Consider the following 15,793-nt stretch of genomic DNA (forward strand, 5'->3'; position numbering starts at 1 on the left):
TTTTCTGCCATGGGTACTTTTCACAGTCCATCATTTTTCTAGATCTACCTATTCAGTTTCTATTCTTCTCTTCTCTTTCTTTTTTTTTTTTTTCAACTTTTAATCATTTGTTTGTGAGAGAGACAGAGCAAGAGCAAGAGAGAGAGAGACAGCACAGCTCCATCAGTCACTTGTCCTGTTCAGTTTCTTACACCATAATTCCTGTAGTAGTTGTCAAGAATGATCAACCTTTTTTTTTTTCTTCTTCTCACTTTGTAACTGTTCACAGTTCAGACTTTATGGAGGGAGTCACCTTCCAGTATAGGATTGCACTAATGGGAAGTACTATTTTCCCTTTTCTGTTGTCACTCTGAATGGCATTAAATTTATCATTCCAGGAGAAAGCTAAACCATCCACAGGAGCAAGGCCACTGGAGGCAAAGCAAAATACAGGCTCACCATCTCCCACAGAAATCCATGCAAGGCTCTGTGGGTCACTCTTTTCCTCCACACACCTTTTCCTTCACCCCCAGCGTCGGGTTGGAGTTCTCACCCAGCTGCAGCAATAATTATCAAAAATGCAGTGAATCAAGAAACTAACAAATTCCAAATCTGGCACTAGCTGAAAAGAAAACTCCCATTTCAGAGAAGTCATGAACTCTCTGCTTCTCCCTCATGCATCCTCCAACATTATTTTGCTGCTGCCAACTGCTATCTTGCTCTTCAATCATCTCTGTCCTTTTGCATGTAAACTAAACCATGTAGTATGTAACATAACAATTTTTCTCCATAAATTGCATGTACCTTTAGGGCTTCATTCAATAAACATGTAGCCAGGAAAAAAATCATGAAAGAAAAAAAGAAAGAAAGAAAGAGAGAGAGAAAGAAAGAGAGAAAGAAAGAAAGAGAGAAAGAAAGAAAGAGAAAAAAAAGAAAGAAAAAAAGAAAGAAAGAAAGAAAGAAAGAAAGAAAGAAAGAAAGAGAAAGAAAAGATGGAACTATCTAGGGATGGAGCATTATCTCACTGGATAGGGCACATGCCTTGCCATGCACAAGACCCAGGTTCAAATTTGGCCACCACACAGGAGAAGTGATGGCACCAGAAGAAGCTCTAGCACTACTGTGTCTCTCTCTTTCTTTTTCTTTCTCTTTCTCTCTCCCTCTCTATTTTAATCCAAGAGTGACCTAGAAGCTATGAAATTACAGATGCATAAGGGTTAGACTCTGAAGAAAAACAAATCTAGACCAGGATTTTCAGAAGTCAGGGTTACATTAAAAACACACACACACGGGAGTCGGGCGGTAGCGCAGCGGATTAAGCACATGTGGCGCCAAGTGCAAGGACCAGCATAAGGATCCTGGTTCAAGCCCCTGGCTCCCCACCTGCAGGAGAGTCACTTCACAAGTGGTGAAGCAGGTCTGCAGGTGTCTATCTTTCTCTCTCCCTCTCTGTCTTCCCCTCCTCTCTCCATTTCTCTCTGTCCTATCTAACAATGATGACATCAACAACAACAAAAATAATAACTACAGCAATAAAACAACAAAAGGGAATAAATAAATAAATATTTTTAAAACACACACACACACACACACACACACACACACACACACACACACACACACACACACACACACCCATGCTCACTTCTTTCTTCTTTTTACAGATTCGAAATGTGGCAGCCAATCTCTGTGTAGACAGCAAGCATGGGGCCACCGGAACTGAGCTGAGACTAGACATTTGTGTCAAAGATGGTTCTGAAAGGACATGGTCTCATGAACAGGTATGTCAGCTCCCAGGATTCAGAAAGACATGGAGGGACTCCATGGAGCATGTGAAAGCAGGCATGACACCCTTATCTGTGCCTACTCTACCCTTGTTCCTACTCTTACTTGGTTTCTCCATTTCTGTTTCTTCTCAAAGAAGTTGTGATAATTACTGGAAATCATATCTTAAAATGTGCTTTAAAGTCTTGGAATATAGTACAATGGCTATGTTAAAAGGCCTTTATTCCTGAGGTACCAGGAATACCCAAAATTACCATAAGCCAGAGCTGACCAGTACTCTGAAAAAAGAAAGAAAGAAAGAAAGAAAGAAAGAAAGAAAGAAAGAAAGAAAGAAAGAAAAAAAGAAAGAAAGAAAAATGGGGAAAGGGGGTTTAACTAATAGAAAAGGACATGGTCTTGCATTTCCTTTCCCAGACTGATCAACTACAAACCAGGAAATAATTGTATAGAGCTGTATACTTCTTCCAATTAAAATGTACGGTTTTAATGAAAGGATTTGTTGTTGTTGTTAATGGCTTATAGTATGGTTGTTGGCACATAGATACAACTTCCATCTCACCATGACAGGTATCTGGAAAACACTATCTCCTCCAGCTTAGGTACTTTTCCATTATCATGCACTAGGACATGAAAGACCTCCTCCTCCCACCCCTCTCCCTGTCCTCGTTCCCCAGAATCCTTTGCTTTGATGAATTCCAAATAACCAGTCCAAGTTTTTACTTTGTGCTTCCCCCTTTCTGTTCTTATTTCTCAAGTTCTGCCCATAAGTGAGATCATCCCATATTTGCCCTTCTCTTTCTGGCTTACCTCGCTTAACATGATTCCTTCAAGCTCTACCCCAGATGAGGCAGGGGTGCCACCCTCCGGAAAGGGTCTTTCTTGTCTCTTAAGATTGGATGACTTAGTCAAAAAAATCTGCTTTTCCCTTCTACTGAAAATAATACAGAACATCTACCTTTTAATGTAGCTGTTTACACATAAATCATAACACTGAGGTAGTAATACTTTGATATGGACTTCACGGGATATAGTAAAATTATTATTTTGGGGGTGTGCTTCATTTAGATTAGAGCATTGTTCAGCTCTGGCTATTAGTGGTGCCAGGGATCAAACCTGATATCTCTCAGATCCAAATTCAGTTCAATATCACTATAGTCTCTCCCAACCCTACCTGTTGCTTTTGATTGAAAAATATTTCAGTGCAACTCTTGCACAAGGCCCAGGCTATGGGAAAAAAAAAAAATCTAGACCAGGATTGTCAGAAGTCAGGGTTACAATAAAAACACACACCCATGCTCACTTATTTCTTCTTTTCACAGATTCAAAAAGTGGTCGCCAATCTCTGTGTAGATAGCAAGCATGGGGAGGTGTGAGTCCTGACCCACTTGAAACTTAGCATTCTTTATAAGGAATGTTTTTCTCACACTGTGACAACTGAAAAATAGAAAAGGTTGCTGGTAGCATTGTATTTTCCCCTGTGTGTACTTTTATATTTAATTATGAAATATTACACATAAGGAGCTATACCAGATATTATAGCAGACATTGCTGTATTCCTCACATGGATTTGACATATACATACAGATATTGCTATATTTTTCAAAAGAATAAAAATCCGCCTAGTCAGTGAAACAATACACTTGGGTTGTGTGTTGCTTTGCCATGTGCTCAAGCCATGTTTGAGCTTGCCCCCACCACCTTGAAGGAAGCTTTGATGCTATAGCTTCTCTCCCCCACCCTCTATCATGTGTGTGTGTAAATATTGTTAAATCTGCTTCCCCCATCTGACTCTTATCTCTCCCCCAGCAGATATAGTCCCAAGTTCATTGTCCTGCCTATGCTTTCTGTGTCCCAGAATTGTCCATGAAACTGGTCAAAGGAGACTGCCTTGTGTATTATATAGTAAAGGCCCACATTGTCCAGTCTCCCAGGATTATTCAGGGGCACTGAGATTCCACCTGTTGGCAGCTCCCTCCCCTCCTGTACTCCACAACCCCTTTTTGTACCACCTCTGTCTAAATCATGGAGCAGGGAAAAGTGACTCAGCAAGGCAGTCCTACACCAAGTGTAACACACAGCCAGAATTAATTCAACCAATCACAGAGCCAATACATACCCCCTCCTAGATGCTGGCCTGTCCTTGTGCTCTTACTCCATAGTTTCCAGAAGGATCCTGTACCTGTAGTCAGGCTAAGTCAGGTTTCAGACCATTTAACCTGTAGGGACGCATGAAATTACTAAGCCTTTCCAGGTCAGACTTTCTTCATTTCTAAATAGGGACAATAATATCCACCTCACAGACAGGGTTCTTCTTTCCCCATGTAGTAGTTGCAGAATAAAAGCACTTCCTCTTCTGCCTTCTCACAAATCTTTTCTCTGATTCTTTTATGCTCATACCAAGTCAGAAATCTTTCTCAGGTCGAAGGCAGATGCCAAATTCAAAACACAACTGCCAAAGGTCTTTCACTCAGATATATCTCCCACATATCAAATGGGTTTTGAAGAAGAATCTGTGATTCCAGGATTTGCTGATCTGAAATGGAATTTCAGTGAAAGGTGATCGGTCTGCCTCGTACTCTCTTTAAGAATATTGCAGAAATGTGAGGATTGGAGTTGGCCTGTTACCTAGAAGAAGCCATTCTGTACAGTATGGAAACAAAAGAATAGTTTTCAGAGATCTGGTAGTAAGATACCACCACATTGCATGAAGCTTTGATGCCGTGATCTCTTTCACTTTCTCTCTGCCTTCTCTGACTCTGAAAGAAAGAAACAAAGAAAAGAAAGAGTGAGAAAGAAAGAAAGAAAGAAAAGGAAAGGAAAGGAAAGGAAAGGAAAGAAAAGAAAAGAAAAGAAAAGAAAAGAAAAGAAAAGAAAAGAAAAGAAAAGAAAAGAAAAGAAATAAATAATCAGACAAGAGAGAGGGAAAGAAACCATATCACAGAAGTTGCCTTCAAGGCAGTGGGAACCTAGCTCAATCTGGATGTCCTGAACCTCACACACAGGGCATGGCAGTGCAATATCCAAGTGAGCTATTCTGTCAGCCCAAAGTAATATTTTAGAAAAGATAAATGAGCATGTCATAAAGAAGAATTTTTTTCTTTTGGGATAAATTCTCTCCTACCTTAATTCAGTCCAACCAGGAAACACCAAGTTAGTCGATAAAAGTATGCACATAGCTGAATGCCTGCATCAGATCTAATATTTCCATTCCCTGGGATGTTCTATAATAAAGTATTTCCTGACTGATAATCCTATTTGACAGCTGAAAGTAAATATAAATCAAAACAACTATATTGCATACACTTCAAATAATGTTGGTTCATTGTTTTTCCCCTCAAGGCAAAAATCTGAGATGTGTAATTCAAGGAATGGACACCAGAGGACAGCACTAGACAAGCTGACAACTATGTAAGCTCTGAAAGAGCAGTTAATGGAGCCTTTTAAAAAGATGTCAAATCTCTAGATACCCTGAAAACTGCTACAGGGAGAGTAAAGAAGGTTGACAGGAGGCAAAATTACATAATCTTATTTGAAAACTGTATGGAGGCTAAAAAAAATTATATGTTGTTTTGTCCCTTAGTCATTAGTTGCAAGCTCTATTTGATATATTACTCAATATCTTGTAAGAATTAGGACTCCGGGCTAGGTGGTGGCAACCTGGTTGAGAGAACATGTTATAATGCATCAGGATCCAGGTTTGAACCCCAGCAACTTACCTGTTTTTGCAAGTGGTGAGGCAGTGCTGCAGGCGTCTCTCTCTCTCCCTCTTTATCTCCCTTTCCCTGGCTGTCTCTATCCAATAAATAAATAAAGACAATTTTAAAAATTATTTTTTTAAAAAGAATTGGAACTCATTCTCTGATTTTTTTTTTTTTCCCCTCCAGGGTTATCGCTGAGGCTCGGTGCTGGCTCTACAAATCCACTGCTCCTGGAGGCCATTTTTTTCTATTTGTTATTGGATAGGACAAAGAGAAATTGAGAGAGGAGGGGAAATAGAGAGGGGGAGAAAAAGATAGACACCTGCAGACCTGCTTCACCACTTGTGAAGCATCCCCCCTGCAGACGGGGAGCCGGCGGCTGGAACCAGGATCCTTGGTACTTCTTACTATGTGTGCTTAACCCAGTGTGCTCCACCCAGTCCCGTGACATTTTTAATAAAATGCCTGGATGAGAAGAGAATATCAGCACAGATAAATCAGAGCTATTCTTTTTGACTCAAAAGCATTCAAAGGACACAAAGGTGGGAAGGGCTTATTTGAGATGAAATTATCCTGCCTCTACCCTCAAATCATGGCAAAAATAAAACATAAGTGAACAAAGAGCTACATGGGAATTATAAACAGCACGTACTGAAGCATCTGTATTAATAAGGGGGGGGGGAAATGTCTTTTCTTGCTGAACTCCAGTGACTCACTTCTCCAGGACCATCTTCTAGCTGTTTGATATCCCTGTAGCATTGCATGCTAGTTTTCAGTTTCCTTCATAGGCCAACAAAGAAAAAAGAAGAATAGGTCCTAGTAAGACTTTAATGCCTGGAGAAATTGCTTCCTAATGGCAGTTATGAGTTCGAGAGAGGAACAAAGAGGAGGAGGGGACCCCAATGATAGCCAAATTTTTGCCAGGCAGCCAGCCTGTGTCAGGTTGAGATGGAAATATTTGCAGCAGGCATCCTCCCTCCTGCTGAGGAAGCAAGCAAATGCTCCTTTCCCAGAGCGGGCGGGGTGGAGGTATGCAGAGAAGGAAGCCAGTCAGCGTGTATGTGGTAAACTGCAAATTCTAGGATATATGGTCTCCCTCCTCCCCCTGGGTACAGGCTGCAGGGAGGAAGATGTAGTCCTTCACATTTCAGCAAACCATGCAGCATTGAAATAAAATAGAACTGACCACAGAGAGAACAATATTTTCAATCTTCTCAAGTCAGGCAGCAAGACTCAGTTAATGATTGTGTTTGCCATACCACATCTAGTGAGTTTATTTATATCATACAATACAGACGCAGGCAACAGGATACATAACCACACACATCACATTAATATCAAAACCAAGAAATATGAGCTACACATCACTCTCAATCTATACTTGCAGGAATTACTCAGAAGAAAAAGCTTGAGGAATTAAAACATCAATGTACTCTAAACCTGAGGGGTCTGAGGTTGAAAGAAAAGTCAGAAGTTATTGTACTGGAAAACTGTGTAAACCTTAAAGGCTTCTGTCAGTTAAGAACAGTCCTTGCTTAGGAGATAAACAATGACTGACAGGATAACATCACCCAGTGCAAACAGCGAAAATACTTTCATCTCATCAGACCTGCCCATTTCTGTTTTGACAAGATTGCACACAGGAAAATGTGACTAATGGATGAGAGGCTTAATGCCCGATTGGTTTGACATGGTCATTAGGATAAGATAAATGGCATTGGAAAACATTCTGAAGGCATAGGAGAGATGACCTGAGTGCTGCAGTGGATAGAGTTGGACTCTCAAGCATAAGGTTCCTGGCATTATATTTATCAGAGTGATACTCTGGTTCTCTTTTTCCTCCTCTCTCTCACAAATAAATAAAATTATTAACAATAGAAAGAAATTGGAGATTTTTTAATTAGGTAGTATAAGGTTGAGAACTATAAGATAATTGATTTAATTTGAACTTGTATCTCCCAGGATCTAGCAGATAACTAGATAGTGGAATAATAATAACAACAATAAAAATAGGGAGTGGGGCGGTAGCGCAGTGGGTTAAGTGCAAGTGGTACAAAGCTCAAGGACCAGCATAAGGCTCCCCACATGCAGGGCAGTCGCTTCACAGGCAGTGAAGCAGGTCTGCAGGTGTCTGTCTTTCTCTCCCCCCTCTCTGTCTTCCCCTCCTCTTTCCATTTCTCTCTGTCCTATCTAACAATCACAACATCAATAACAGTAATAACTACAACAATAAAAAACAACAAGGCCAACAAAAGGGGATAAACAAATAAATAAATATTTAAAAAACAATAAAAATGGCAATAATAATCATTAAATATGGTGACGACTATAAGCTAGCCGTCTACAAATCTAAGAATGATTATAACACTATAAAAAACAAGCCTAGAAACAAGGAGGAGGACATCTCCTAGAGATGCCCTCATACATAATAGTGGTAATGCATGAATGTATTTGTCCAAAAGACACATTTGCCATGCTTGCTACAAAGCTGCTATTTTTTGGACATAATATACCATCCATTAAAGGGTATGGAACTAAAATTAACAAGGAAAGAGTGTCTATAAAAGCCATTTAACCTTTGCAGGTCAAATTTTCCCAACTGTAAAAATGAGAGACTGCTAGGTAATGACTACTGTTCCTTTCTGCTCTGACTTACTAAGTCTATAAAAAAGAAGAGAGGGAGAGGGGGAGAGAGAGAGAGAGAGAAGGAGAAAAGGAGTAGGTAGTAAAGAGTGCTGGTATCTGAAGCATACTTTGTTAATGTAAGAAGTGTCCATTTATTTGACAGGAAAATACTGATTTTTTTTCTTGCCTACTTGGGGGTCCCCCTCTTTTTTTCTTTCTGCTCAGGGCCATATTTTTCATTCAGATAGAGAGACACAGAGAGAAAAAGACACCATAGGGGGCTGGGTGGTGATGCACCCAGTTAAGTACACATAGTTCTATGTGCAAGGACCTGGGTCAGAGACCCTGCTCCCCACCTGCAGTTGGGACACTTCATGAGCAGTGAAGCAGGTCTGCAGGTGTCTTTCTCTCCCTCTCAATTTTCCCCTCCTCTCTCAATTTCTTTCTGTCCTATTGAATAAAATAGAAGGGGAACAAAACAAAAAAAGAGGAAAAATGGCCTTCAGGAGCAGTGGATTCATAGTGTCACCACTGAACCCCAGTGATAACTCTGGAGACAAGAAAACCCCAAAACAAACAAAAAAATAGACTTTTGTTAAATGTCAGAAATTACCATGTGTACTAGAAAAATACAAAAAATAATTTATGTTACTTCCACCGTTAAAGATTTTACCATCTAGTGAAGGACAGAGACATGTAGGTGGACAACTGTGATGAAACAAGATCAGAGATGGGAAGGAATAAGGAGTTCAAGAGGAAGGCATCCTTGAGAAAAGGACACCTGAGCTTTATTTTTTAAGTGGATCTTAAATACTGGAAGATCATTTATTTTATTATAGTTTCATCTACCCAACGAAAGATTAAACAGACACTGGAAAGAAAATTATTTGCAGTATATATACAATATAAAGAAGAAACACTTACGCTATAAAGCTGGTTGAAGAAAGCAATGGGATAATTAACCTAATTAAACACACACACACACACACACAAACACACCACAATACTCCTTCTAGGTAACTGACTGAAGGAATATTAGCTAATGGATACCCGTTTTTTATTGCCAGTACTGTGGTTACCCCCTTTTTCATTTTCTATTTTTCTGAAATTTCCAAAATATTTACAAAGGGACAGTTTTTTGTCTCTTTGACTCTGTTTTTTTTGTTTTTGTGTGTGTGTTTATTGATGCAAGTGTGTACTCTTTAACTTTTAGAGGCACCTGTTTGTTTCTTTTAGTAACTAACACTAACTAAGCTCCTGGCTAAGAACTAGGAATAAAAATATGTGAGCTGGAACTCCTCTTAAAGATGCTTTTTCATTTTTAAGGATTCCTTTCTCTTCAAGATTCTACATTGCTTTCAGCCACATTCCTTTGTTCTCAAAGCATCAATAAAGAATCCCACCTTGTACTACCACTTGAGGGTGAGAGTGTTTTGCAGTCACCTGTCTTGGTGAGATGAAAAATTATACCATGTGCCAATAATTATACTGTAAGCCATTAACCTCCAAATGAAAATAAAAGAAATACATATATAATTAAACCTTCAATGTGTTTCAGAAAAAAATCATTTAAAAATGAAACAATTCTCCAAATAAACAATAGTCCCTCAATATAATGAAGAAATAGAAGAAATTTTGATGACAATGGAAAAGTAAATAATATAGGTCATGTTCAATATGTTCCTAATGACATGAAATATGAATATGTATGATTAAAGGGAAAACAGTGCAATGTTCACAGAATTATAATAAATGATACTCACTCTAGAAGGAAAGGAAGAGGGAAGGAAAGAAAGAGAGAAAGAAAGAAAGAAGGAAAGAAGAAAGAAAGGAAGGAAGAAGAAAGAAAGAAAGAAAGAAAGAAAGAAAGAAAGAAAGAAAGAAAGAAAGAGTGAATGAATGAATTTGTCTTGGGGTCAGGAGGTAGTGCAGTGGTTTAAGTGCAAGTGGAGAAAGAATTTGTCTTTTCCAGATTAGTATATGAAGCACACTGGACCTCTCAGTATTCTTGTGAAGTGACCAGCTATAAGCTCCGTCTACCTGAGACATAGTTATTGCCGTACAAAAAAAAAAAATTGTACCAATCCTTTGTTAGTGATTTGTGTTCTAGTTCCATGATGTTTTTGAATATTTACTTATTTTTCTTGTAAAACAATACATTCTAAACCCTTTGTTTCCCGAATCTAGTTTCTGATTTATCTTCTATAGTATATTTGGTCATTCATTCATCAGTCACTTGAGATAGCATATTACATATAACATCAAGGGCCTAAAGGTCATTATGTAAATTGATGAACATTACCCTTTCACCTAGAAGATTTCTCTCATAAACAAAATTACAGAGGAAAAAGATAGCCCTGTTAATTTAGGGAACTACAAATGTGTAATGCTACTAGGACACAATCTAAAAGGAAAAGGATGGAGCTGGTGAAGGGGAGAAATGGCAAAATTTAAATCATGATGCTTTCTTTATAGCTAAAAAGTCTGATTTTCAGTCTCTCGGGTTTTGTGAAAATATTGAGATTTCAGGTGAAATAGTAACAAGGTTAAATAAGAATTTCAAACATATGATGAAAGAACCAGAAAAGGAAGGCAGGAAAGGACTTAGTAGGAAGTCATTTAAATAGTGTGGACAAGAAATGTTGAAAACAGTGGACATAGAGAACAATGGAATACTTTCAGTAACAGCTAAAAGACAAAAAAAAAAAAAAGCAAGACTTGGAAAATGACTAGATAAAGGAAAAAAAAACAGAAAAATAGAACTAGGAGAGAAGAAAATCAATTGAGTGGTCTGGAAGGTGGTACAGTGGATAAAGTGTTGGGCTCTCAAGAAAATCTATTGAATTTAGAATATATTGCTTTTGAAATATTCATAAGACATGCAGCTAGGAAATCCTACATGACTGGATACAATACTGACCATGAGTTATCACCATACTACTGAAAGGTAGACCAACCAGATAAAGATATGGTCCCAGGGAGAACCCTGAGAAGCATTATATTAAAGAGCTAGGTTAAGGGGTCAGGTGGTGGTACACCAAGTTAAGCACACATAATACCAAGTGCAAGGATCCACACAAGGATGTGGGTTCAAGTCCCCGCTCCCTACCTGCAGGGGGGGATGCTTCACAAGCAGCAAAGCAGGTCTGCAGGTCTCTATTTTTCTCTCTATCTTTCCCATCCTCTTTCAATTTCTCTCCATCCTATCCAATAAAATGGAAAAAATAGTCTCCAGGAACTATGGATTCCTAGTACAGCACCAAGCCCCAATGATAACCCTGGAGGTAAGAGAGAGAGAGAGAGAGAGAGAGAGAGGCTAAAAAGGGACATAGACAAGAGAGAATTATGAAAGAACAGGAATAGCACAATGATTTATGCAACAGATTTCCTTTTCATTTCTTTTTGTTTGAAATTCACTCTTGAAATTCTTTATTCTTTTATCAGCTCTTTGCCCAAGAGGAAATCTTTTTTATTAGTGATTTAATATTAATTTACAAAATTATGAGATAACAAGGGTATAATTCCACACCTTTCCCACCACCAGAGCTCTATGTCCACATTCCCTCCACTAGAAATTGTAGTAGTTCTCCTAAGGTCACAGATATGGGTTGACTATTATTTCTAACTATTTATTTATATTTATATACTTTTTAAAAAAATATCTATTTATTTATTCCCTTTTGTTGCCCTTGTTGTTTTATTGTTGTAATTATTGTTGTTGTTGGATAGGACAGAGAGAAATGGAGATAGGAGAGGGGGAGAGAAAGATAGACACCTGCAGACCTGCTTCACCACTTGTGAAGTGACTCCCCTGCAAGTGGGGAGCCAGAGGCTCAAACTGGAATCGTTATGCAGATCCTTGGGCTTTGCGCCACCTGCACTTAACCCGCTGCACTATTGCCAGACTCCCCCTTCTCCTCCTTTCTAAGTCACACCTACTACTTCTGAGTGCCCTTTCTCCTCATCCACCCTGCCCACCCCCACCCTCTCTTCTGCCGGGTTAGCATGGGGGTGCCTCTTCCCAGGCACGTAATCTCTGGGTTGGAGAAAACGCGACTGGAACCAGCCTGGGCTGCTACTCACTCAGTGACTCGAGGGAGATGACTCAGGAACCAAACTCATGGCAGCAAGGCAATGCAAATCTTTACTGATCAGAGAGCAAAGGCTTTTAAAGGGCAGACCCAGAAGTGGCAAGTCGGAAACAGAAATGGCTGGGAAAGGGGTGGCGAAAGGCAAAAGGCCTGGAAAGGTAGGAACTTCCTTAGCAACTGTTGTGAGGGTTTTAACTGGTAGGATTAATAATACCCTGTAGGCAGGGTGGGTCTTAATGGTAGAAAGAAGATAGATCAAAGGAATGGAATGGGTGGGGATCTTTCAGGCAAAACAATGATTATGTAGGTAGGCCATAGTATCAGGAATGCAGGGTGGAGCAGGGGGAGCTGGCTTAATGTTTTAAAGAATGCCAGGCTCCTGGAGGCAGAAAAATGCAGGGTGCTTTGTGAGGCTCCTCACAATGTCCCCACATCTCTAGGTCCTGATGGAATTGGAATTCAAGGTCCTCTAGTCATTTTACCCTAATGTTTACCCCACTAGGAGTATGGACTAAAATTCTTTACTGAGTGCAGAAGGTGGAAGTTCTGGCTTCTCTGATTGCTTCTCCTCTGCTGGATATGGGCATTGACAGCTCAATCGATAAACCCAGCTTGGAAGAGATTTTCATGCCTGAGGCTCTGAGGTCCCAGGTTCAATTTCTGGCACCACTATAAGCCAGAGCTAACAGTACTTTGGTAAAAAGAATATTGGGGGGGGGGGAAATAGTATTCCAAAATTCAAAGGGGTTGTGAATTCTAATTTGAAGGGAATGATCAAAATCAGTACTACATGAACATATACTTTTCACTGAGAAATTAAACCCCATGCACAAGATACAAAATTTAAAAATGCCTCAATCCACAATCATATAGGGGGTCGTTGGTGAGGAGAAAGGCACTAGGAAAAGAAACTATGTAACTCCTGTTCATAAATCTATTTCAAAGGCCTAACCTAAAACTCCTTTTCCTTCTATTCAAAACATCACTTTCGCCCTGTCTTCCTGGCACTTCACTATCACCCAGATAGCCATCTCTTTATGAATGATGAAGATGATTTTTTTTGTTTGTTTTCTGTGGACCATTTAACCAAATTCTTTCAGTCTTTTTTTTTCTTTTAGTTTCCCTACTACTTAGATGTTTTTATTATCCATCTCTGGAATTTTACCAGATTCTCTAAAATTTGTCTTTGCTTGTTAACACCTAAAAACTGAAAAATACTGAGGGCCTGATGAGTGCTAAGAATTTATCTATACACAGCTCAGCACTATTTGCTTTTATAGAAAAGGGGTAGCCTTGACAACTCTTTATTTTGCATTTCACAGCTTGTCTTCATGTAGTCAAGCATGCCTGAATCCTACTGTGAATTATATAATCTTATCAAAAGAAAAAAAGAATATACATTTTTTATAACAGAATACTACTGTAATGAACTGTAAGAAATGATGAAGTCTCTTTTGCTACATCTTGGACGGAATTTGAAGGCATCATGTTAATGGAGATAAATCAAAAGAAAGGAACTGAGGAGATAACATGATTGTTATACCAAACGCTATCGTGCCTGAGGATCTAAAGTCCCAGGTTCAATACCCAGCACCACTATAAACCAGGGCTGAGCAGTGTTCTGCTATATCTCTCTTTCATGAAATAAGTAAAGAAAACAATTTCAGTAGAAGGAGGAGGAGGAGAAGGAGGAGGAAAAATACCAGATGACCTCACTCACAGATGGAATTTGAGAAACAAAGAAAGGGAAAATATAGGGTGAAACTTCTCATCTAACTGTGATCTGTCATAGCAGAGCCAAGGACTCTAAAGTGCAGAGTCGGGAAGGGGTTGAAAGGACATTGGGGACCCAGTGCATGATGGAAGAGGAAGACTGCATTTGGTGTTGAGAATGGTGCATGCACAAGGACATAAGAAACTGTACTCATGTGTCTTGTAAACCTTTATTTCCCCTGATAAAGTGATTTGGGGGAAAAATTATAATAGAGCTCATCTAATCTATTTTCTCATTACCTTAAGGGTTTTTCTTACTGTATTGTGTTTGTCTAGCTCAAACAACCTAAGAAAACATCCTTTTCCAATAGGTGAGGTCATGCTGATGTTTTAAGTTGATACATTATAAGATTTACAAAATAGGGGCCAGGCAGGGTGGCACACTTGGTTAAATCCACATAATATAGTTCACAAGTACCTTGAGTCAAGTCCCTAGTCCCCACTTGCAGGGGGAAAGCTTTATGAGTGGTGAATCAGGGCTGCAGGTGTCTGCCTCTTTCCCTCTCTATCTCCCCTTTCCCTCTCGCTCTCTTAAACAATTAATTAATTAGCTAGATTTTAAAATATATCTATTTAATACATTATAAAAGGGAGACAGAAAGTATTACACCCAGTAAGGTACACACATTACCATGCACAAGGAACCAAGTTCAAGCCCCTGCCCCACCTGTATTGGGGAAGCTTCCAAGTGGTGGAACAGTGCTACAGGTGTCTCTCTCCCTCCCTATTTCCCTCCCCTCTCCGTTCCTCTCTGTCATTATAAGGGAGGAGGGTGATGGCCACCAGGAATAGTGGATTTGCAGGCACCTAACCCCAGTGATAACTCTGGTGGCAATAAAAATAACATCTATTTAGTAAATTATAACTATAATTTTTTAAGAAAATAATTGAATGGAGTGGATAGAGTTAAATAGATTAGGACAGGAAAGGGATGGTTATAATATTAACATCTACAGCACAAATGCAGCACAAATAAAAACTCTTTCATGAAACCTGTTTCAGTTTGGGAAGGAGTGTGTGTATGTATGTGTTTATGTGTGTGTGAGTGTATTCATAAACTGTATCCAAAATTTCTATATTGTCCTGCAGAAATTCTCCAGCCCACCCACCCAGGAATTAATCTGTCTATTCTTCATCAAGCTTGGCTTTCGCTGAAATCAGATTTTTTTTAAGTTACAAGTATTGTCACATCTATAATACTATTTTTGTTTTGGTATTACGATTTTGTTCATTTTTTTTTTTCAGTTAACTCACCTGCTTTATGTTAAGTGCTTAGCATTTGATGCAGTAATATTTTATCTCAGGGAAGAATGTAAAGAACTGTTTTAGGTGGTCCAGGAAGTGATGCAGTAAAGTAAGTCTTGGATTCCCAAGCATGGGGTCCTGAGTTCAAGCCCCAGTATTACATGTGCTAGAGTGATGGTCTAGCTCTCTCTCTCTTTCTCTCTCTCTCTCTCTGAATAATATATATTTTTTAAAGAGCTTCTTTTAAAAGCTTATTCCTCTGGTGTATTGCACCAAAGTAAAAGACTCTGGGATAGGGGGGTGGTGGGGGTTCAGGTCCTGGAGCATGATGACAGAGGGGAATCTATCTGGGATTAGATTGTTATATGGAAAACTGAGAAATGTTACACATGTACGGACTACTGTTTTTTTTATTGTTGACTAAAAATCCTCCCAATACAGAAGGAGAAGAAGAAGGACGAGGAGGAGGAGGGGGAGGGGGAGAGGGAGAGGGAGAGGGAGAGGGGGGAGGGGGAGGGGGAGGGAGGAGGGAGGGGAGGGGGAGGGGGGAGGGGGGAGGAGGAGGAGGAGAAAAACCTTATTCCTCTCTCTTCTATT

The 15,793-nt window shown here is 39.4% G+C and overlaps 1 protein-coding gene across 1 annotated transcript in view; it reads left to right on the top strand.

The window, feature by feature from the left end:
* Positions 1-15,793, top strand: part of GALNTL6 (polypeptide N-acetylgalactosaminyltransferase like 6) — a 1,261,228-nt gene that overhangs the window by 1,220,847 nt on the left and 24,588 nt on the right. The window contains exon 11 of the mRNA XM_007523011.3: positions 1,644-1,760. Coding sequence (XP_007523073.1) covers positions 1,644-1,760 — 117 coding nt within the window. The remainder of the gene's footprint in view (positions 1-1,643; positions 1,761-15,793) is intronic.

Source organism: Erinaceus europaeus, chromosome 2 (genome assembly GCF_950295315.1).
Source record: "Erinaceus europaeus chromosome 2, mEriEur2.1, whole genome shotgun sequence".
NCBI lineage: Eukaryota > Metazoa > Chordata > Mammalia > Eulipotyphla > Erinaceidae > Erinaceus > Erinaceus europaeus.